Source organism: Pelophylax lessonae (genome assembly GCF_965119305.1).
Source record: "Pelophylax lessonae genome assembly, chromosome: 1".
Taxonomy (NCBI): domain Eukaryota; kingdom Metazoa; phylum Chordata; class Amphibia; order Anura; family Ranidae; genus Pelophylax; species Pelophylax lessonae.
Window position 1 is genome coordinate 808,262,561 of NC_138768.1, and position 23,548 is coordinate 808,286,108.

Consider the following 23,548-nt stretch of genomic DNA (forward strand, 5'->3'; position numbering starts at 1 on the left):
TCCACCGGGGTGGGAGGGCTGTCGACCAATACGGACGCCGTGACTCATGGTCATTGGCGTTTAAGCGAGATGTTTAACTCGCAAGGTCAGTCCCCGTCCAGTGGGACTATGTCGCGGCCGACCCAGCGCAGAGCTATGGCCTGCACGCGCTCGTAGGCTGAACTGGGGTGACCACTGGATCTCAACATCCAGCCCGTCGCCCAGTTCCAGCTTTCTTGCTTGAAGATCTCACAGGAACACTGCAGAAAAAAGCTGTCTAAAAAATCTTTCTAAGAAAAAAATCCTGTCAGGACCGAAGATCCTAGCAAGGCATCTAGGTCCTTACTCCTAACTAGACAGAAAAAAAATGATTTGCTGTAGCAGAGAGAGAGAGGATATACCCTCTGGGACTGCCGATAAGGTGTGGCCAGAATGTTTTCTTTCCTGTCTAGTCCTACTCCTGTAGAGGGCAGCATAACCCGAGTTGTTAGTATCAACGAGGACTACGTCTGTCAATGAGCGACAGAGAAACTTTTTTTTTTGCTAGGAAATACCTTATTTTCTTGTTTTTTCATCCTCTCCTCACTTTCGGGTCCAGCAGCCGATCGGCGATTACGTCATTCAGCAATTCACAAGGGCTGCTGGGATGTATCTCATGGCATGAAATCTCGCATATTACACAGGTTTCCTGAGCTGTTTTTTTTAAAGCCCGTGGCGTGTGAAACACACTCAAAAGACTTACACCCGGTGCATAAAAAAGTGCACACACACAAACGTGAGAACACAAAAAGTACACAGGGTGTGCGAAATGGTCTTCCCTCCGAAGAGGTAGGACCCTAACCTCGATCCCCGGGGCGCAAGACTCCTGACAGGGATTTAAGGTACTTCCTATGGTCTGTCCAGCCGAAACCAGACAGACCCCGTTCTCCAGGGGGACTGCCGAAACAGCCCTCCCCAAGTACTTGGTGGGGCTCCCCCGAAGGGAGACCCCATGAGAGAGGGCGAACTAAGCCAGAAGGCCATACCCACCCCCTCCCAAGACTCAAGGCTGTGCCCGAGGACCCACACCCTACAAGTCGTGCCAGGAAAAAAAGGTGAAAGTGAAGTGACAAACGACAAAGAAAAATCACACACAAACAAAGAAGTGGGGGAAGGGGAAGTGGGGAAAGTGCTATGGTGCCATGTGAGGAACCAAGGCAGGCCTTTCGGCCGGAATAAAAAATTCCTCTGGTCTAAGCCAAAAGGCCTGTCCCAAGAGGCAGGTGCGAAAAAGGTGTGCATGGTGCAGTGACCAAGGTGCCGAAAAACTCAAGGCGAGCTGCCCCTCACCAGTGAGAATTAAGGCACCCCTGGGCTGCCACCCCAGGGGCACTTACACCACGGGCTTTTTCTATCTCAGCCCCCGGCCAGACCGAGTGTAGCCTATCCCCACCAGCAGACCTCAGAACCTGGACAGCTTAGAGAGAGCTTACCTTCCACTGGGGACAGGCCTTTTGCAAGGCCAGATCAAAACCCAGGAGAGAAAGCCCTCCCTTCGCCATCCTGTTCCTCAGCCCATTACATCCAGGAGCAATTCCACCGGCCACCCAGTCAGACCGGCTTTCTTGCTCCCTTCAAACTGGTTTGGACAGTTCAACCCATTCGAATCAGAAGGCGGCGGTCCCCACATGCTTTCCCGGATGACCTACTCCCCATACCTCAATACTCTGAGCGCTCCGGGTTTTGGTCATACCGGTACTAGCTGGGGTCCATACCAACTGATAAGAACAGATACTACACTTGATCTTAGACAAAAGGCCTGAGCTGTACTGTATGTATTGAGGCCGTGCTCTGCCCCGCCTCCTCTCAGTGAGCTCAGTGAGGATATAATGCTTTCAGTCCTCGCTCACTGAGAGGAGGTGGGGTGGAGCACGGACTCAATCCAATACATCCGCCTCCGCCCCACCTCCTCTCAGTGAGCGAGGACTGAAAGCATTATATCCTCACTGAGCTCACTGAGAAGAGGCGGGGCAGAGCACGGCCTCAATACATACAGTACAGCTCAGGAAACCTGTGTAATAATGCGAGATTTCATCCCATGAGCTACATCCCAGCAGCCCTTGCGAATCGCCGAATTACGTAATCGCCGATCGGCGGCTGGACCCGGAAGTGAGGAGAGGATGAATAAACAAGAAAATAAGGTATTTCCTAGCAAAAAAAAAAAAAGTTTCCATTGGTAAAAGTAGTTTTAAAGGGAATTACATACATCTAAAGTTACTAAAATGTGTGGAACTCCACTTTAAGCAACAAGTGTCAGAAAAAGGCTTAGTCTTTAAGAGGTTAAACTGCCCTCACTTAGGCTCCGTTCACATGTTAGCGTATGGATCGCGGGCAGAACCGCCGCGATTCCGCCCGCGATCCGGAGATTATTGCAAATCGCGGGACGCCTGTGCGTTGCCCGTTGATTTGCAATAGCCCCCCAAACGCTGAGCGATGTTGCCGCGATTTCCGCCTGCCGAATCGTGGTAACATCGTGCAAAAAAAATCGCGGGACGCAATACGCTCCAAAGAAGCTCTTGTACTTTTTTGGGCGTAATGCGTCCCGCGATTTTTTTTGCGCGATGTTATCGCGATTCGGCAGGCGGAAATCGCGGCAACATCGCTCAGCGTTTGGGGGGCTATTGCAAATCAACGGGCAACGCACATGCATCCTGCGATTTGCAATAATCTCCGGATCGCGGGCGGAATCGCGGCGATCCATACGCTAACATGTGAACGGAGCCTTAGGCTACGTTCACATCTTGGCGTTGCTATTACAGGCGTTTATATGGGCGTTTTTTCAGGCGTTTTTATGGGCGTTTTTGCAGGCGTTTTACAGGCGTTTTTTGTGCAGGCGTTTTTAGATTGAATAGAGACCAATAGAAAACGCCTGTAATCTGCCCAAAAAGAAGCTCATGTACTTTTTTGAGCGTTGGGTGTTTTGCTCACGGCGTCAAAACACTCAGATGTGAACAGGGGCCATTGAAATGAATAGGATTTGTCTTGTTGGGTGTTTTGAGAGCTGATCCTAGAGCAGAAAAACGCCCCCAAAACGCCTACATGTGAACGGAGCCTTACAGATGGAAGTTGATTCCTTTGATCTAAAAGAACAAAATGATACATTGTAAAGCATTGTGTTTATAGTTATCTAGCAGCCTTATGTTGATAAACATTTGCTGAGGCTCTTTTTTTTGTGTTTGACAGCTGTGAGTGAGCAGAGAACAGCTCTAAGAATCGAGGACACACCGTTTTAAGATCGTGAGGTGGGGTGAATCGAGATAGCGATTTTTTAACCATTAAATCGTGCAGCTCTAGGGCACATGGTTCACCTATGCATTCCCGTGCGTGTAAACACAGATGCACACTTTAGTACACCCGATGTGAACAAGGTCCAACTGCTATGAGAGGTGTTACTATATCTCAGTGATGGAGAACCTTGGCACCCCCAGATGTTTTGGAACTACATTTCCCATGATGCTCATCTACACTGCAGAGTGCATGAGCATCATGGGAAATGTAGTTGAAAAACATCTGGGTTGCCAAGGTTCGCTATCACTGCTATATCTTAACAGTAGGCAGCCCTTAAAATCCCCCATCCAAATGATCCTAGAGTCTATTAAAAAGCATTGATGATGCCTTACTACCCTAGCTCCCTATACAGGATGCTGTTCCCCTCTACAATACGGGTGCAATTCAATGCGTTGCTGTGCGGAAGTGACAGGTCCTTCTTAAATTAAATCATTCAAAGCAATAACAGCATATCTGAAGAAATAGGAACCCTGAGCAACATGATTTATTTAGCTCAGAAAAGAACCATCACACTTAAATGAAAGTTGTATTTCTTATATGTAACAGACTTGTACAGGCAGTAAAATATACACTTTATTGCATGAAATTACTGAGAGAAAAATATCAGAGCGGGAAGAGATACATGAATTATTTATGCCCATGGTTTACAGTCACAGTCATTTTCTGGCTGTTTCTCTTGTTATTTTATCTTTAAAGGGAATCCTTAGTGTTTCTAAGGCTTTTTAGATATGCATGTGAGAGTGATCAGTGTAAAGCTGGAATCCAGGAAGTCCAAAAAACAAATAAACATCAATTAGTGCAGATATATATGCATTCAAATAACAGTATATATGTGTGCTTTTTTTTAAAAGCAATTAGTATCTGAATTTGTCTTTTGATCTTCCTTATTATCTTCCGTCCAGCAGACTGTAGAAGACAGAGCCAACACGAGGAGATAGGATGGCCATAGACCATGTATATTTCTTTACAGCAACCACAGGATGCAGGAAAGAAGTTCACACGATTCCCTCATTAAAGCGGAGTTCCGGCCTATTTTGCAACTTAAGTGATTCCTGGAGTGCTTGCTATGCTGATCAAATATTGGGCATTTTCCATTTATTTCGGGGGTCCCTTGCCTTATTTTCAGGGCATTTTTATTGTACTTCCTCCTTCTCCCCCCTCTGTGGCCGCAGCCACCGACATCACTTCCGCCTTTGCATTGCATCATGGGAGCTGTTTGTCATCACTCCCAGGAGGCTGGAATCAGGAAGAACTCCCAGAACACTCCCTGGAATCAGGAAGAAGGACACAGCAGATTAAACTGTGGCTTCAGATGCCACATCCAAGATGGCCGCACCCAGACAGCGTTTTTAAAAAATGGATTTTTGTAAAATCTTACCGTAAAATCCTTTTCTCTTAGCTCATTGACAGACGTAGTCCTCGGTGATTCAGCACCTTCGGGTTATGCTGCCCTCCACAGGAGTAGGACTAGACAGGAAATAAAATGCTCTGGCCACACCCTAGGGGCAGTCCCCGAGGGTATATCCTCTCTCTCTCTGCCACAGCAAATCACTTATGTCACAAAGCAGTGTTTAGAGGATTTAACCCAACCCAACTCCAAAACAGAGGGGCGGGTACTACGTCTGTCAATGAGCTAAGAGAAAAGGATTTTACGGTAAGATTTTACAAAAATCAATTTTTCTCTATCGCTCATTGACAGACGTAGTCCTCGGTGATTCAGCACCTTCGGGACGTCCCAAAGCAGTACCACAAATGAGGGGTGGGAAAAATGGAAATTAAATCCAATCTAGAAGGCCCAACCGGTGCCAACTAGAAGTTTTACAATGCTCATCCTCAATGATGACACTCAACAAAAAACTTTTCAACAGAAAAAATCCTCGAGGTAGACCTCTGGTCTCCTTAAATTACGGCCTGCAAAACCTTGCGGCCAAATGAGGCATCCGCCGATGCCATCACATCAATTTTATAAAATTTTGTAAAGGTATGTACCGACGACCAGGTGGCCGCCTTACATACCTGGACCACTGACGCCTGATGGCGGAAGGCCCAGGAAGTACTGAGCGCTCGAGTGGAGAGCGCCCTAACAGGGAACGGAGGACTCCGACCCTTAATAGAATAAGCCTGTACCACCGTCTGTCTAATCCATTTGGCGATAGTCACGGCAGATGCAGGCAACCCCTTTCTGGGGCCATCCGTGATCACAAAAAGTGAATCCGTCTTACGGAACGATTCCGTAGCCTTCAGGTATACCCTGATTGCCCGAACCACATCCAAGGAATGCAACGCATGTTCCCGATGGGGCTGAGGACACAAAGAAGGTAGTACAATATCTTCATTCAGATGAAAATCTGAAACCACCTTAGGAAGAAAGGATGGCTTAGGATGAAGTACTACCTTATCCCTATGAATCACTAAGTATGGGGACTGGCATGATAAAGCAACCAGTTCTGACACCCTGCATGCAGAAGTGATAGCCACCAAGAAGGCCACCTTCTGGGATAAAGTAAGCAAGGGAATCTCCCTGATGTTTTCAAAGGGAGGTTTCTGTAGAACCGACAAAACCAAATTAAGATCCCAGGGCGGTAAGGGCGCGCGGACTGGTGGAGCCAGGTGCCGCACCCCCTGGATGAAATTCCGCACCAAGGACTTGGTAGCTAAAGGTTTCTGAAAGAAGATTGCTAATGCTGAAACTTGACCCTTGATGGTGCTCAAGGCTAGTTTCTGCTCAACCCCTTTTTGCAAAAAGGCCAATATTCGAGTCACCGAATAGGTACGTGGAGGAAATCCTAAAGATTTGCACCACGCAATATAAGTCTTCCATGTGTGATAATAGACTCTGCTGGAAGTCACTTTCCTTGCTTTAATAAGGGTAGGAATGACTGAAGCTGACAACCCTCAGTCCTTCAGTACTTGGGTCTCAATGGCCAGGCCATTAAAACCAGCGACTGTAAAGCACGATGGTAGATTGGTCCTTGAGAGCGCAGATACTCCCTGAGACGAAGTTCCCACGGAACGTCCGCGACTAGCATGTCCAAGTCGGCCAGGCCGGCTTGACGAGGCCAGCCTAGAATTTCTAGGACCACTGGCGCTGGCTGGATCTGAACCAGGCGTCCCTAGAGCTATCTGGCCCCGACCATCCGAGAAAGTCTGGTCGTTTTCTGTTCCCACACATTTATCAGACACCTGATTCCTATCAGAAACGGTGATCTTTCCTGGTTGAACCTCAGGGACCGAAGTCACCTGGCTAGAGGCTTCTTGGTCTGTCTGGTCAACCAGATCCGATTCCTGTGGGGAATTGAGACTAATCTTAGGAAAAGGTAAAAGGAAAAGATCTGTTCAGGGAACGGTAACTACCGCTCCCTGTAGTACTTAAATGTTGGAAGGGAAGAATCGCACCGGTAGCAGTAGTCGATGCTCGATCTAATGTCCTGAATACCGGTGAAAACGTCCCCCCACCCTCTAATCGGGTGGGGGCGCACCTTCAGGCTGTGTAATCCTTTGCTTCGGGTTTGGCTGAGTCGGTCCTCTGTTTGTCCGACCAGCCCTTCTTGAACCCTCCTGGAGGAGTCTTGCCTTTCCCGCTTGTTCCAGCTGGGCGTGCGAACCCTTTATGGGCGGTAAAGAAAGGTCCTCACTTGTTACGAGGTCCCCTAGCTTTAGCAGCCTGTGGCAAGAAAGTGCTCTTACCCCCAGTGGCGTCCTTAATGATCTCATCTAGGGTGGCCCCAAATAGGCGATTCCCCTGAAAGGGGAGATTCGTCAAGGTCTTTTTGGAACCTAGGTCTGCTGACCAGCATTTTAACCACAGCACACGTCTGAGGATTACCGCTGACATAGATGCATGCCCTAATAGGGGGGTAGCATCCAAGGCTGCGTCACAGACAAACAGTAGCCCTTGTATAATCTGTTCCATCAAATCAGATGTTCCCTGGGGGATATCTTTCCCCCTCAGGTCTTGGCGTACCAATCTCGCCCATTCCGTTAGTGTCTGGGAAACTAGACCAATAACAATTACTGGTCTAAATGCTGACCCTATCAGGGAGAAGATAGTGCGGGACTCCGCTTCCACCTTTCGATCCACCGGATCCTTAAAGGACGAAGTGTCCTCCACTGGGATAACCGTGGCTTTATTCAGCCTGGAAATAGGTGGATCCACCACTGGTGGTACCGTCCATTTCTTAATGAGGGATTCCTCAAACGGATAGCGTCTAGCAATACGCTTGGAAATAGTAAAGGTACGCTTAGAATGCTCCCATTCTTCTTTAATTTTATTACCAAAACACTTGGGTACAGGAAAAACCTTCACCGTTTTGATGGGCTTGTTAGTACCAAAGGGAATCTCAGTTTCAGTTGCCTCTGCCGGTAAAACCTCAAGTCTTAAGGTTTCCCGCACCGCCACAACTAGTGCGTCCACCAATGCTTCTTCCTGAATTATGGCGGAAGAATGAACGTCCTCCTCACTGTCTGAGGGAGCTTTACCTGAGATAACAGCCCTTGCAGAGGGACCTGCAGCTGCAGTGATCATCTCTGAATCTGAGTCAGAGGTGCCAGATGATATAGGGGTAGGCGGGGGTCGCTTTCTTGACCCCCGTCCCTGACAGGCCGTCTCCACCCGAGCCACCAAAGACTCCAAAACTGATGTAAATGCGTCTATACTCTGTGCACCGGCGGGTCCCGTGGTCCCCTCGAGGGAAACAGGTGGGGGTGCTTGTGTGGCAGGGTCCATGATAATTCCAGTTACTACCCGGAAAATTCAATCCAAAAATAAAACTTTTTTTTTTTTTTTAGACCCCCAGCGCCACAAAGCCCCTCAGTGTTAGCTGCTCAGGGACCCCTATCGAGCGAGAGAGAGAGAGAGATAGACCCCCAGGTTTACCACTTGATGCTCAGAGTTTTCCACTGCACTTGTCTCAGCACTGTCTCGAATCGACAGGAAGTCTCTTGGCTGGCTGCCCGGGAAGAAAGGAGGCGGCTCCGCCCCTCCGTACGCCTTCCGGCGCCTCCCCTAGCTCCACGAGGTGTTTGGGTCACCTCAAACATGGCCGCCCCCATGCTGGAGACACGAGGCTACGCCAAAATGGCGGCCTCGTGCGATCTAGCAAACAATGGCGGCGGTTGTACCGAATAGCGGCGCGACTGCAGAGCATCACAACACCTTCTCTACATGGGGATTTAGCCTGGTCGGCGGTACCGGACCCTGGCGGACCGCATGGCCGTCGGAAGGCCTGCTATTGCTGGAGACCTGACTTGGAAAGCAGTCTACATGTCCGTGGCTTCTGACTGGTAGGATACTTATATTATCACAGTAAGATTCCCATACTGCCACTGATTACAATCTTAACATATTTACAATTAGATTGTCAGCTCCCAAACCAAGCCTCCTGGCTTTTTGCACATAAAAATCACACTCAAAGTAGGGGGATCTGTGCCATGTTATAGGATAGAGGGGAACTCATCCTTACCATACAGAGAGGGGCCTGCGTTCACCACAAGACCCATCAGGGGAAAGGGGGAACATACTACTCACCATACCGGAACCAGGCGGGCACCAACTCCTGACAGTATCCCTCTCCACCGGGGCGGGAGGGCTGTCGACCAATACGGACGCCGTGACTCATGGTCCTTGGCGTTTCAACGAGACGTTTAACTCGCAGGGTCAGTCCCTCCAGTGGGACTATGTCGCGGCCGACCCAGCGCGGAGCTATGGCCTGCACGCGCTCGTAGGCTGAACTGGGGGGACCACCGGATCTCAACATCCAGCCCGTCGCCCAGTTCAGCTTTCTTGCTTGAAGATCTCACAGGAACACTGGAGAAAAAAAGCTGTCTAAAAAATCTTTTTAAGAAAAAAATCCTGCCAGGACCGAAGATCCAAGCAAGGTATCTAGGTCCTTACTCCTGACTAGAGAGAAAAAAACTGATTTGCTGTGGCAGAGAGAGAGAAGATATACCCTCGGGGACTGCCCCTAGGGTGTGGCCAGAGCATTTTATTTCCTGTCTAGTCCTACTCCTGTGGAGGGCAGCATAACCCGAAGGTGCTGAATCACCGAGGACTACGTCTGTCAATGAGCGATAGAGAAAGTAAGTTTTTGACTAAAATCCAATACTGTACACCTTGTAAGTATGAGAATAGCGGTTCTGTAAAGGGCAATGGATTAGTATTATAGGGGTATTTTTAGTTAAAAAAGGTATTTGAGGCTGGAACTCCGCTTTAACACAGTGTTCACAGGGGAATCCCTCCTGCCGAGCAATTGTCTTCTCCCGGTGGGTTTATCTCTAGCGGCTATAGCAGCCTCTTGCAATAATCGCAAGCGAATCCAGCAGGCTGGCTGTACCCAAGTTTTATCAACCAACTTGGTACATTCAGCCTGGCCGTTAATGGTTCGAATCTCACCTGGTTTCTGCTGAAACGGCAGATTCGAACCATGTATGACCAGCCTCAATCAGGCTCTAGTGCACTGCTATCAGTCTAACACAGGGGAAAAGCAGACATGAGGAAAAGGCAGAGTGATGACTTATTTGTACACTGCTATACTCGCCTTGGATCACAAGACTGATTGAACGAAATTCCCTCAACTTGGCAGGTGAACAGCCACTACAAATTTATTTCAGCTGTATTTAATTGCCTAATGCAGGGGTCTCCAAACTATAGCCCTCCAGTTGTTCAGGAACTACAATTCCCGTCATGCCTGTGAATGTCAGAGTTTTACAATGCACCATGGGAGGTGTAATTCCGCAACAGCTAGAGGGCCGTCTAGGGCCGTAGAGTCCATCTTTCAAGAACACCAGTCATAGAAGGGTGCACATTAAAATTACAGTACATACATGGAGCAGGGATTTTAAAAGATCACTGAAGAACCCCCCCCCCCCCCCCCCAGAAAAAAAAACCCCAGAGCACTCTAATCTGCAAGATTTTACACTTCCTGAAAGTGTAGAAGGTTGGCAGTGTTCTGTCTGATTAGTGAACCTGTGAGATCAGCGAATGGAAGTGACGTTCCATCAGCGGACTTAAAAAAAATACTGACTGCGCATGCGCTCCACCGCTAGCAGGTTTGCTAATCTGACAGAACACCTGCAGTCAGAAGGCGGCAGCGGACATCTTATTACACCCAGCTATGTCTTTCAGACTCATTATAGCAATAAAGTGAGCATATATGCTTATATACAGTATTTTGAAACACACAAGACTGTTTTGATGTTTGATTCTAAAAGCCTATAAGGTGGCGCTGAGCAGTGCTGGGTGTATCAAGATGGCCGTCACCACCTTCTGACTGCAGGCTTTTAAAATTAAACATCAAAACAGTCTCACGGTTTTCAAAATACTGTGTATAAGCATATATGCTCATGTTATTGCTATAATGAGCCCGTTCACTGATCTGACGGGTTCACTAATCTGACAGCGAAACCCTCCTGCTTCTAATTTCTGGCGCAGTCATAGTCATTGGCAGGGCTTTTTTTCTCAGAAAATAGGTGCAGGAACCCAACCACGACACACACCCACCAAACCGCATCAAATAGTGGGGGTGGTCAAATTTCACTAACAATGGAAGAGTCTTAAAGCAGTATTAAATACCAGGAGTGCATTACATACAGAGTGCAGAGTTGGGGGGGGGGGGGGGGAGGGTTATACACAGAGTACAGATTTCAGGGGTGCGTTCGGTGCAAAGTTTGATGGTGCGCTTTGTATATAGTGCAGAGTTCAGGGGTGTGCTGTATACAGAGTGCAGAGTTCAGGGGTGTACTTCACAGGGGTCCTCTTCCACAGCTGCTTACCTCTGCACCCCCTATCCTCATCTGGGGGGGGGGGCAGGAGATCAGATCTGTGGGAGCCATTAGGAAGCAAGCAGTCACATGTAAACACAGAAGCCAGATTTCTGTGTTTACAAGAGATAGTGGTGAGCAGGGAGCAGAGGGCCTGAGCCAGAGGTGGTGGAACTGAGTTCCGCCAAGTTCAAGCTAAAAAAAAGCCCTGGTCATTGCCTGCTGACAGGTATTAGGCTGGCTTTCAACATCATCAGTGTTTCCAGAGAAAAAGAAAGTTTATAAAATGTCCCACAGGCCAAGTTTACACAGGCGGCCAAAGGGCTGTAAAAACAGGTGGGCGATTGGGTGATTTACCCCCCCACCAAGTGCTGAGAGGGAAAGTGGAACAGCCATTTCATTTAACAAACATTTATTTCTGATTAAGTAGATATATTGGATTTATATTTTGTTAGAAGTTGTATTGTGGAACAGCTGTATTTCTTGTGTTTGAATACTATTTATATCTTCAGCTGGGAAGTTTGCCCTCTGTCTTTTTAAGCATTGTTCCCTCAAAGAACAACTGGAAGTAACATGGCTGCATGAATGTCAATTAGCTTCTTAATAAATTCCACCAGAGACACAGATGGAACTTCAAAGACAGTCAGATAGTTAAGCTCCCACCCATTTTAGGAACTATAAATTGTATTAGATTTCCCAACAAGTTAGATTAATACTTTTAACTCCAACACTATGTATTGTGCTCACTACATGCTTGTATAATCACTACATCTACTTTTTAATCTGGTTTTAGCAGTCAAAATGTTACTGAAACCCATGAGTTTGGGTTTCTCCATCAATTTGGTCCTTTGTGAGCTGGAAAGGGAAAATCTACGGACGTGGCGAAGACACAGAACAGGACGACACAACTTGGACATTCCCCTCTGCCGGTAGTGGTAAGCTACATTTCTACTTACTGTGATTTCCCCTTGTGCGTGTTTCTGTAAATCGATATAGTGGAAAAGTACCCTTTTCAAGAACCTTGACTGCTGAATTTTTTTATTTTCCGTTTCCATACTGTTACTTATTATTGTCCTTTACATGAATATGTTCTGCTGAATAATTTGCCCTATTTCAGGTGCAATGTGTGGCTAGGTAGGATTTCTGCAATTCCGGTTACCGGGAAGGTCTAGGGTTGGGTCCTCAGACCCCAGACATCATAAGGTGTGACTGATAAGGTACTATATGTGGTGGGGCCTTGGTTCATTGCCCATAGGGCGACGGGCTGCTTTTAAAAAACAGCACTGCTTGAAACCTTAGTGACAGTTTCGAAAGATACAGTAGGTATAGAAAAGACTCACCCCCCTTTAAAATAATCACATTTTGTTGCTTTGCAGCCTGAAACTAAGACACAGTTTTTTTTTGTTTTTTTTTATTCAGCTGTATTTACTTTATTTATAACATCCAAGTGAAAGATTTAACACCAACATGTCAGAAAACAAAAAAAAAAACAATCATTGAGATGGAAAAAGGATCACCGCCCTCCTAAAAATGACTTGTAAGCTCAATCAGGTGTAGCTAATTACCTTCTCAATGGCACACAAAGCCATTTGACTTTCAACTGTGATCAGCTGTGGTCATTTTTATTAGCTCAGCATGAAAAGAGCTTTCCTGGAGCATTTTAGTCCCTGTAACATATACATAAAAAGGGTTAGTGGGAATTTAAATGAGGTGCATGCACCTCCATCCCTAAATCTGGGAAGTAGAAAGGGGGAGTTTTGGGACTTTAAATGAGGCAAATGACACACAGCTTGGGGAAATGTATGGACATGATTATTGATGTGGACACATCTCACCCTAGTGTATGGCTCCATGTGAGAACATAAGGTAACACTTTGAGGGATCTTCTCTTTATTCAAATTTTTTTAGCATCTTGTATACTTTCACTTTCTTGGTCATCTCCATTGGTAATTGCATTAGCTCCCTGCAACATCAATACACGGCCTGCACTTTTTTTCTTTGACCCTTGGTTATGGTTTCACCCTTCATGTTCCCCCATTCACTCACACCTTGTGCCCCTTTACTAGTCTCCAATGGGCAGTAAATTACACTTACCCACAATTTTAGCATCATTTCAATACATGTTAGTTACATATTACTTATTTATTTTATAGGGATATTTGGATGATGTACATTTCTGCACCATTATTGGTGCCAATATGGAAACCACCTCTCCCTTGGGGGTGTGTTTCTGCATCTGGCCTCTCTGCGGGTCTCCATTACCTCAGCTCCCAGGATAGACATTCCTAGAAACCCTGTGTTTGTAGTACCACATGTTTTTAATCTGTAACCAATATGCAAATACCTCAGGGTGGATATTTATTTTCCTCCCGCCTCTTTTTCCACCATTTTGGCAAATATTAGGTATTCATTGTTGTCTTTTATAGATATGGTCTGCGTCTGTTCCTGGGGAAGTGGAACTTATCCACGAAACTCGTTGAGTTTATTGGATGCAGCCATGTTTTTAACATATAGTCTATTTTTTCAACTGACTGTTCTGTTTTACTTGACCATACAACATAATTGGCTTTCATTAACATTTACAATAATGTGCTCCGTTTGATCAAGGTGTGTAATATATATATATATATATATATATATATATATATATATATATATATATATATATATGAATTATGTATACATATGAAATAAACAATATCTTTGTACGAATTGCAACATGTCATGCCTTATGTCCACATCAATAATCATGTCAATATATTCCCCCAAGATGTGCGTCATATGCCTCATTCAGTCCTTGGAAGTGCAACTAAAGCAAATAATTAACTATGGGTGGCAAGGCACTGTCAAAAGATCTCTGTGGACAAAGTTGTGGACATGCACGTCAGGAGATGGATACCAAAAAAATTCAAAGGCTTTATCAATGACTGGAAGAACAGTGTGTTTTGTCCACCAGACTTTTATTCAGTATACTTGTGTTTATGTTGTTTAAAATAACATGTTGGGTTTTCTTGATTCACACAAGTTAGTTATATGTAGGCGCCATCTACTGTGCCTTTCTGGTATAGCTTCAGCTGTTCTGCAATATTTGTGAACTCAGAATGTGTTTAATAAAGTTATTAGGAACCAGGGCATTCTGGGTAGGATTTCTACAGGAAGTGAATCAACCACCATTTTGAGAAGATACAGCGGGCAGCAAAACATGTTTTCTCAATCTCTCGCCATATCCCCCGAGAGAGCTTAAAAAGTGAGTTCTTGTTATCTCATCCTGTATTATAGATCATTGTTTCTTTGTTGTATGCAATTTTGTACGGATTGATGTTTATTTTTTATCAATTTGTAGTTACATCTGGCTTGTTTGAATAAATTTGAGATCACAGAAATATGGTATCTGAAGTTTATGGAGCAGGAAGGTGTAGCTCTCTGGAGGCATTGCACAACTTATGCGTGTGCAGTGGGCACCCAGCTGTGACGCTGCTAGCTGTTAACAGCCAGGTACCCACAGTTAAAATGCCGGCACCCGGGAGAGGAGCCCATGGGAAGGGATGGCTCGGGTGAGCACATCGCTGGATCCTGGGACAGGTGAGTGTGAGTTAATTAAAAGTCAGCAGTTACGATTTTTGTAGCTGCTGACTTTCAATAAACACAAAAAAAACTGGAGTTCCTCTTTAAAGAAAAAGGTGGTTCGACAAAATAGTGACACAAGGGGGTGATGTTTTTTCCAACTCAGTGATTCTGTTTTTCAATTTTTTTTTATCTTTTTCTGACATATTGGTTTTCTTTCTTTCAATTGGATGTTAAAAGCTGCACTGGGTAAATACAGCTGGATAAAACAAAAACTGTGTCTGTCTTCATTTCAGGCTGCAAAGCAACAAAATATGATTATTTTAAAGAGGGGTGAATTTCTTTCTTTACCCACTGTATCTTTCGAAATTGGTACAAAGGTTTTAAGCAGTGCTGTTTTTTTTTTTTTTTTAAGCAGCCTATCGCCCTGGGCAATGAATCAACACCCACCACACACAGTACCTTGGGGGATGGAGAGGGGGGGGGGGGGGTGATTATTTTCTATACCCACTGTAGATCTGTCTTTTCTCTCCTGCATGGCTCTCCATAAAGTCACACCATAAGCAGAAGAACTTTTTTCTGTTCTACAGCAGTGTCTGTAAACTGATGTGGAAGACTTTTTAGGGAAACTCTACTACTTTCTCCTTGTGATCATAAAATTTACATGAAGGCAGCAAAGATTAGTCCACATTGCCACAGCCATGCTTCTTGGTGGGGCAGCAAATGGACAAGACACATTCGGTAAGCATTAAAAGTGGATGTAAACCCTCACATATACCCAGTGAAGTAAAAAGCCTCAGATGATACATAGAGATGAAACAAAACAAAACTCCCTACATAAGTTTTACATGCCTATCTGCTGTCTTCAGCTTTATATATTCTTTAGAAAGTGCACATGGTGTTAGAGATTTTCTCTTCTTGTTCAGCACTGGGAGTGTAGTGAAGCCTTACACTGTGTGACAGCTGATTGGAGGAAAGGCACAAACCCCCACTCCACATAGGCAGAGGAAGGAAGAAAGGAAGAGCTGTGACAAGACCAGCTGTCTGCTAATCAATTTATAGCAACCACCCACGACACAAATTTCAGCCTGGTTTTATCTCAGGTGATGGAGAACTTGTCAGAAGTTATCATGGTGATAAGAACAGAGCAGGAAAACAACATAGGACTCAGGGCTTTGGAGAGAGATAAGAAAACACTGCAGATATATGTGCTTAGGTCAAATTTCATGAATCAGGTTTACATCCACTTTAAAGAGGAAGTAAAGTCTTGAAAAAGAAAATAATTTTTATTTACCTGCAAAGTAAATGCATAATGTACTAGTATGCAACGCATACTAGCACATTATGTGACACTAACCTGAACGGAAGCCCGCGTCGTCCCCGCTGGAGGCTGCATATATCTTCGCCCCGTATTCCTTACGGGTCTTGACTACGGTTGTGCTACTGACCGAAGCTGCGTGACGTCCCTCCTGCGCATGTGCGCCAGTGCCGCCGGTCACGGCACAGGGCTCTGAAGAAACGGCACAGGCGGCCGTTCCTTCAGAGCGCATGTGCCGATGAAGTCATCGGCTGCATGCAATGTAAGCTTCTCCTAAACAGTGCAAGTTTAGGAGATATTTACAGTACCTATATAAGCCTTCTCATAGGCTTAGCTATAGGTGCAAACAGTACCCGGGGTTTTACAACCACTTTCATTTAGCCAAACACAGCTATTAAAGCTAATGGGACAGTACCACAAGCCTTGTGCCAGACACTTGGCATTTCTTTGTGTTTAATATAAAAAATAAAAAAAAAAACGGCATTCAGAAGGTGGCAGTATCACCGCTCGTAGGTCTGCAACCACACCTCAGAAAAACAATCCATCACAGATCGCATTTTAGAGAGGCATTGAAAGGTAGCCTCCCATGTGAAAGGGGCCAAATCAAGTTGATACCAAGTCAGCTCTCCAAAAAAAAACTTAAAAACAAACAGGGACAACGTTAAGGGAGAATTCCAGAGAGTATAAAAATGATCAGAACACCTAGATAACCAATATCTATGTGCATTTTACATTTTATTTTTAAATCTTATGAATCAGATACATGCCAGCTTTAACAAATGAAAGGGGCTTCCTTGCATGTTCTGAATAAACGTACGTTCTTGTGCTTTGTCACGTGACCTAAAGCTTGGGCAACAGACTATATGGTGTCTGGCAACCGACAGCTTTGTGGGTGTTTCAAGTTATTACGGGCTGTATAGAGTTTACGGTGTTTAATCGGACAGACCCTGTCAATCAAAAGACAAATTCTTTATACAGTATGTAATGACAAAATATGGCTCGCCTCATGTACATACATTAAATAGTTACAAACCATACAATAAGAACAAGGGTTTTAACCATTAACCACAATGAAAAGATTTATATACATTTATACTTACAGCTCACAGTGATATGATTTACAATAAATATTTTCTTAAGGCTCCATTCACACTTGTGCAACTTGTCATGCAACTTTGGACATCAAAGTTGCATGACAAGTCATTCCCCATGTTTTCCAATGATAACCATTCACATATGCACAACCAAATGTTGCTGCGACTTCAAAGTAGTTCATGCACTACTTTGGTCCGACTTTCTTGCAACCTTGAGGGCCATAGACTTTAATGTTAACCCTCAAAAGTTCCATGAAAGTCATACCTAAATATTATACAATGCAACAGTTGTCATTATAACTGGTCAAAGCCAAAGTCGTATCCAAGTCGCACACCTCTAAAGTTACGTCAAAGTTGCATTTCAAAGTCGGCGGAACTTTGGAGTCGTACAAGTGTGAATGGAGCCTTAAGCTGATCTCTTTTGCATTTATTGCTAGCTTTTGTATCTGAAAACAAAGATCGTAAAACGTGTCCATAATGCAGATCTTTGCTAATCTCCACCTCTCTTGTGGGCCAAAAGTTGCAAACTTGAATAGCTTTTTGGAGGTAACTGGAGACCATGCATTGTGGAAATGACTTACCTCCGCGCCAAACCACAGCTGCCCTGCAAGATTATCATGACGAATTTCTTCTGGAAATTTGACACAAAAATCTCGGTTTGCTCGCTCGTGCTGAATGCATTCCTCCATGATCTGGTTTATGATATTCAAAACGTTGTCCTAGGGACACAAGACAAAAAAAAAGCTACAATAAGATTATTTTAAATAAGGTTGCTTATTAGTAGTATTCATTTTGAAAAAATAAAAAACTTTTTTTTAATCAAATAAATTAATTCTTGTGAACCCATTACACCATAAAGCCCCTTTCTTCCATACAAGATCTTACATTACCTTGCTGAGAATTGCATTGTGTTTTAATGCAATAAATAGTAAATACTAAAATATGAAGATGTGGTCATCCCCCAAAATTCTAATCCACACAATAAATTTGCTTTATATCTCCCACACTAAAAGGTTAACATATGGGATCATGATTTTGGGTCGGATATGCACAGGTTCCTGTAAGGAAAGATACTGCAGGAGAATAACAAATTGCCCGAAGCCAAATTTCTAATTTTGGATTTCTAGTGGTTTTGCATATATACTTTATTATTAGATAAAAAGAAGGGGTGTGGGAGTTGGATATATTAGAAGAGGTGCTGAGTCGTTTTAACCCTCATCCCTTTAGCTATTAAAAAGCATGTACATGGAAAAGATACTTTATTATTACAAGGATAAGAAAAGGTCAGGTAGACATGCAGCAGGTAAGACAGCAGATGGCACTCTAGTCTGCTTTTCACATTATTAGTACAAATACTTTTCAACTGTGCTCAAAGAAGCAGAACTGGAATGAATCCTTACATCCTCTATTTTTAAAAATTGGTTTGCCTTTAAAAATTGGTCTGCCGCTAGTTTTATAGAGTCATTAGATATCTTCAAAAAATCTGGCATTTAATATGAGATGTATATGGAGGTGATATTGCTGAACCTTTCCCTCACTTCGGCATGTACATGTACGGTACTTCCGCCCCACGAGCCTTCATTCCATCCGATTGGCCCGTGATCATCGCTTCTGGGGGATTTAACTGGTGTGACAGTAGCGTCCGGTAACCACGCCCCGGACGACGTCACGTATGACGAAACCGGTCAGGGACAGTACTGGACGCACAACTGTCACGCCCCCTAGACGCCGGCTCACACACACGTTGGATGCCGCGATCCTATGCATCGGCCTTGAATGTTTTTGATGTGCCTTTATACAAAGCTACCCATGGAAGTGCAACCTAAATAAAACCTTGCAAATTTTACGGAATTACACTATGTGCTGCTTATTTCCTTCCATATGTTTATGATACCATGTGTGGAGTTTCTATGTGATATAGAGGAATTTACCTGACTACCTGGTCTCTGGAGGAGGTGATCCATTTGGAATCATTGCTTTAGCGTATGTGGCCGTTCCATTAAGTTGGAGGCCTGAGCTTCTGGTAAGCTGCCATTTTGCTACTTACATTCCACGGGTGCACCTCTGCCTTTACCTTTGGATACCAAGTCTTCGGGTCTATCATCACCTCTCTGGGACTTTTTATCACCACTTACTATTAATTATTAATTTTTGGAACACAATTTATGGACTTTTTTGTTCACAGTGTTATTTAGGTCATTTAATACTTCACTTTGATTTATGGGTTACACCATATTAGGTAGCGCTGCACTATTTTTTGCTTTTTAATGAATCCTCACAGCCATGAATCTCCTGTAGAGCAGCCTTTTTCAAACAATGTTCCATGGAACCCTAGGGTCCCTCCAGAAAATGTTAGAGGTTTCTTGAGCACTGAGCAACTTCTGCCTCTCAGGTAAGTTCCAACTGACATCAATGATCTTTTTAGCCATCTGTAAGGGGAGGAATTCTTGCCAATGTAAGGACCATTCTTCCCAGTGACCTTCACACTAATGTACAGAGATCTACAGGCATAGAGATTATTAGCAGGGGTTCCCTGAGCCTAGAAAGTGATTTCACGGATTTCTCCACGTTGATAAGACTGAAAATGCTGCTCTAGAGGGCCCACTAGGAGTTTTTTTTTTTTTTCAAACACAAGACACAAAACAAGTCGCTCTGCAGTCTCCTTAGGTAAGCCAGAGTGCTCTGGGAACAATTTGTCAGGTATTACATTTGTAAAACAAAGACTGCATATAAATTGTGAAATACACCAAAAATACACAAAATGAACCAAGTGTTCAACTCTCCCCAAAATTAGTGAATAGCACACCCACCTTGCAGCACTAGGGTCCTTGGTTTGAATCCTAACCAGGAGGACACTACCTGCATGGAGCACATGTCTACTCAACTAATAGGTTTTTGGGCCGAATCCCTTTCATCAGAGTATACCCACCTCCAAGAATAATCTGTATTCATGTTGTAAACCGAAGATGATGTGGTATATGAAGTATAGGATACGCTTCCCTGATGACACGGGCCAACAGAAATGGCCATCTGTTACCAAAACAATACCACCGGAAGTACTCCAAGGTTACTTCACTTCCAGTGTGACAGCCAGCCTGATCTGGCATAACCTGAAGCATTACACCATCTTTGGTGGTCTGAAAGGACCAGGTTGATTACAATACTGGCAAAATGACACAAGATTGTCAGAGAGTAAACTGACATACACATCCTTGTATCCAAAACCAAATTATTTCATGTCCAAATGAAGAAACAGCAAAAGACATAGGGTTGTGAGAACGCAAATTCCTATGTACATAGTATCAATTTCGATTTACACATGATGGCCCATTGGTTGTATACATTTTCAGAAACGGCAGCACATACAGTATATTTATATTTTTTTTTTATCATTACTGAAAAGGCATCATCCAAAAACCTGCTGTACCCTGCACAGGTATGGAGAAGTTAGGTTCTGTCTCACTCCCCACTATGCATTATTTAGTCTCACTCCCAACTATGTATTATTCGGTCTTTCTCCAATTGCATTCCCAAGGACCCTTGAGTGGCATTGTGTCAGTAATGCAATTGACCCAATCCCGTCAGTTTATTAAAGATGGTGTAAATGCTTGGGGTTATATCTAACAGATGATGCTGGCTCTGTCAGGCTGGCTCTGTCACATTAGGAGGTAAAATAACATTAGTGTACTTCCCATCGTGCTGCTATGGTAAGAGATTGCCATTTTATTGGCCCACGTCATCAGGGGAGTGCATCCCGTACTTAGATTTATCGTGTTGTCATGGCAGCACCTGGCTGATTTTATTGGCCCACCTCATCTGAGTTGTACACTATGAATTCACCTTAGGTGGTGAGACATGTGCTCTACAGGTGCCTTGTCTCAATACCGGTATAGATATTGTCCTACCCAGGCAGGAAATTCTGGAACTCCATTCCTCTAATTCCTAAACTTGGCAATTAATCTGCTGAGACATTTAGCCTGGTGCTCTATTACCACATACAAAGGCTCAGACACCTGTAACTGCTTCCACTGAACTTTGGTTGCTCTGGTAAACACTGTTCCACTAAGTGCTCAGCCCTTGTGGTTTGCTCACTTGGTTGCAGCACAGGGACACCCAAGGCCTTACTCATAAGAAATCCCATAAAATCAAGCCATGGGAAAGTTTGTACTCCGGCAGATATTGTATTAGTACATACTCTGTACATGGAGATAGACAAACCATTTTTGGCAACAGTGAAGCTACACAAGGAACCCCCGGGAGTCAGGGAGCCATTTATATTAGATACCAGTATAGGTATATAGGTATGCATCCACAGTGAATAGGATTTGTTTTAGGATAGTAGCTTAATGCAAGCTTAAAAGATGCTCTTTCACAGGGGCTCTTGGGTGACCATGTCCTTACTTACTCCTAGGCAACAACAAATGGCTTTATTTGGAAACCATTGATACCCTATTCTGGCCCTTGACTCTTCCCACAGAGGTATTTGCCACCAACCAAAGACAGGGACAGATTTCTGTGCCAATCCTCCCCACACCTAGCCTGAAACTTTGAGAAAGCCCATTGGGCGCTTTTTGTGAGGTGGGTGGTGTGCAGTAATCACCCTGGCAGTAGGTGGAGCGGTGTATCCCGAGGATTGTATTGTGAAATGCCCCTTTTTTACTTCTGAAATGTTAGTAGATTTTTATATGGAATAAATACTTTTTATTATCGATTTGCATTATGTTTTTTTCCTCTTGCCTCCTATATGAATAACACCACGCTGAGAGCTGCTGAGAGCTACGGATTTGGAGTGTACAGCCAGTGGGAGCTGAGCCACTCATAACACTGCAAAGCGCATATAGACCTCCTTTAATTGGTGAGGTCTGTTCAAGCAGTGAGAAGACACCCATAGGTGTGGGTGAAGGGAACTATGGTGTAATGGATCTTTGTACCCCAGGTGGGCACATCCGCCAGACCTGTGTCTCCTGTCCTCCAAACGCACCCACAGCCTGCGGAGAAGCCATACCCAGCCCTTAACCCCTCAATCACGAGACAATCCACACAGGTGTTGAGGGTTAACCATGCAGAGCTTAAACTGTTTATTACATTCCAAGACATACAGTTCTACACACAGTTAGGCGAAACTCCCTTTAGCCTTGCCACAGCGGGGGAAGGGGACAAGGACCAGCCAATGGGAACGGAACATTTGTACATTGAAACAGGCAGTCTTAATACACACCCCCTGCGGAGAGATGTCCCCAGCTCAGACCATTGTCTGTGTCATGAATCCACACCCTTAGACACAGAAACAGGAGGGGGGGGGGTGGGGGGAAAAGGGCTGTAGCATTACATTCCAAACACTTGGTTCTTAAATGTATACACATGCAATAAACATAATGCATACATGAAGGACAATATACACTGGCTGTGTTTGCCACATATGGTGATTAGAGGCAAATACTGAAGAGCTTTTGGTGTTTTCATGGACATTGAATCATTTATGGACTATTATATATATATATATGGTGATTAGAGGCAAATACTGAAGAGCTTTTGGTGTTTTCATGGACATTGAATCATTTATGGACTATATATATATATATATATATATATATATATATATATATATATATATATATATATATATATATATATATATATATATATGTGATTTATTTATTTAAAAGAAAAGATGGGCTCAAAATTTTTTTTTTAGATATAGATGTTTTTTACACTGTTTTCAGATATTTATTTATGCACTAAAATTGAAATGCACTTTATTGAAGGAGAGCGCTGCCCTTTTTTGTGACTATTGCATTTTGTACACGTAGTTGGATGCATAGTGGTGCTAGCTGCTTCCTATAGTATATAGAGTTGAGTAATAGGTTGTTTATACACAGGGATAGCAGGGAAAGTTTTTTTTTTTTACATTTATAATCCTCCACACATTTTATCTTTTTTATATAGAACATTTTCATGTTTAGAGATGTACCTCCAACAGTTGACTAACAAAAGTTTTTATTTTAGCCATGTTTTGGCTACCGCCCCCCTCTGCTCTCTGAGCACATCTGAGAACAGCTGGCCATCCCCAATAGACAGCCACATAATAAACTAAGCTGTCAAACAAGTAATCATATTTGAGATACAATCTAGAGCAAGCATCAATAATCAAACAATCCAAGCACTTTACAGCCTGTCTCGTCAAGAGTAATACATGCATTACATTGCTGACTAACTGTGGCCATAAATCTAAGTACTACTAGGAGTTAAAGATATTTTTAAATAACCAACTTTGTGTGTAAATTTTTACGGGATGGAGTTTGCGCTGAATAAATCAGCCGAGCTGCGACGCCTGAAGAGCCATTTCCTGCAGTTATTGACTAATATAAAGATTTATCATCTGCAGCTCAGAGAAATGCAGATTACACGTATATTTAGCGATCCGTCCCCTGTATCTCGCCTCTGCGATGAAAGGAAGGAGATTTATTAGCATTGCAGTCTGCAGGAAGAAGTGTTTGTAAAAAAAAAA

General features: G+C 44.0%; 1 protein-coding gene across 2 annotated transcripts in view; it reads right to left on the reverse strand.

Moving 5' to 3' along the window:
* ZFYVE28 (zinc finger FYVE-type containing 28) overlaps window positions 1–23,548 on the reverse strand; it is a 393,202-nt gene that overhangs the window by 156,786 nt on the left and 212,868 nt on the right. For both annotated transcript variants that reach the window (XM_082244014.1, XM_082244013.1), the window contains exon 3: window positions 17,622–17,759. In XM_082244014.1, the coding sequence (XP_082100140.1) occupies window positions 17,622–17,759 (138 nt within the window). The remainder of the gene's footprint in view (window positions 1–17,621; window positions 17,760–23,548) is intronic.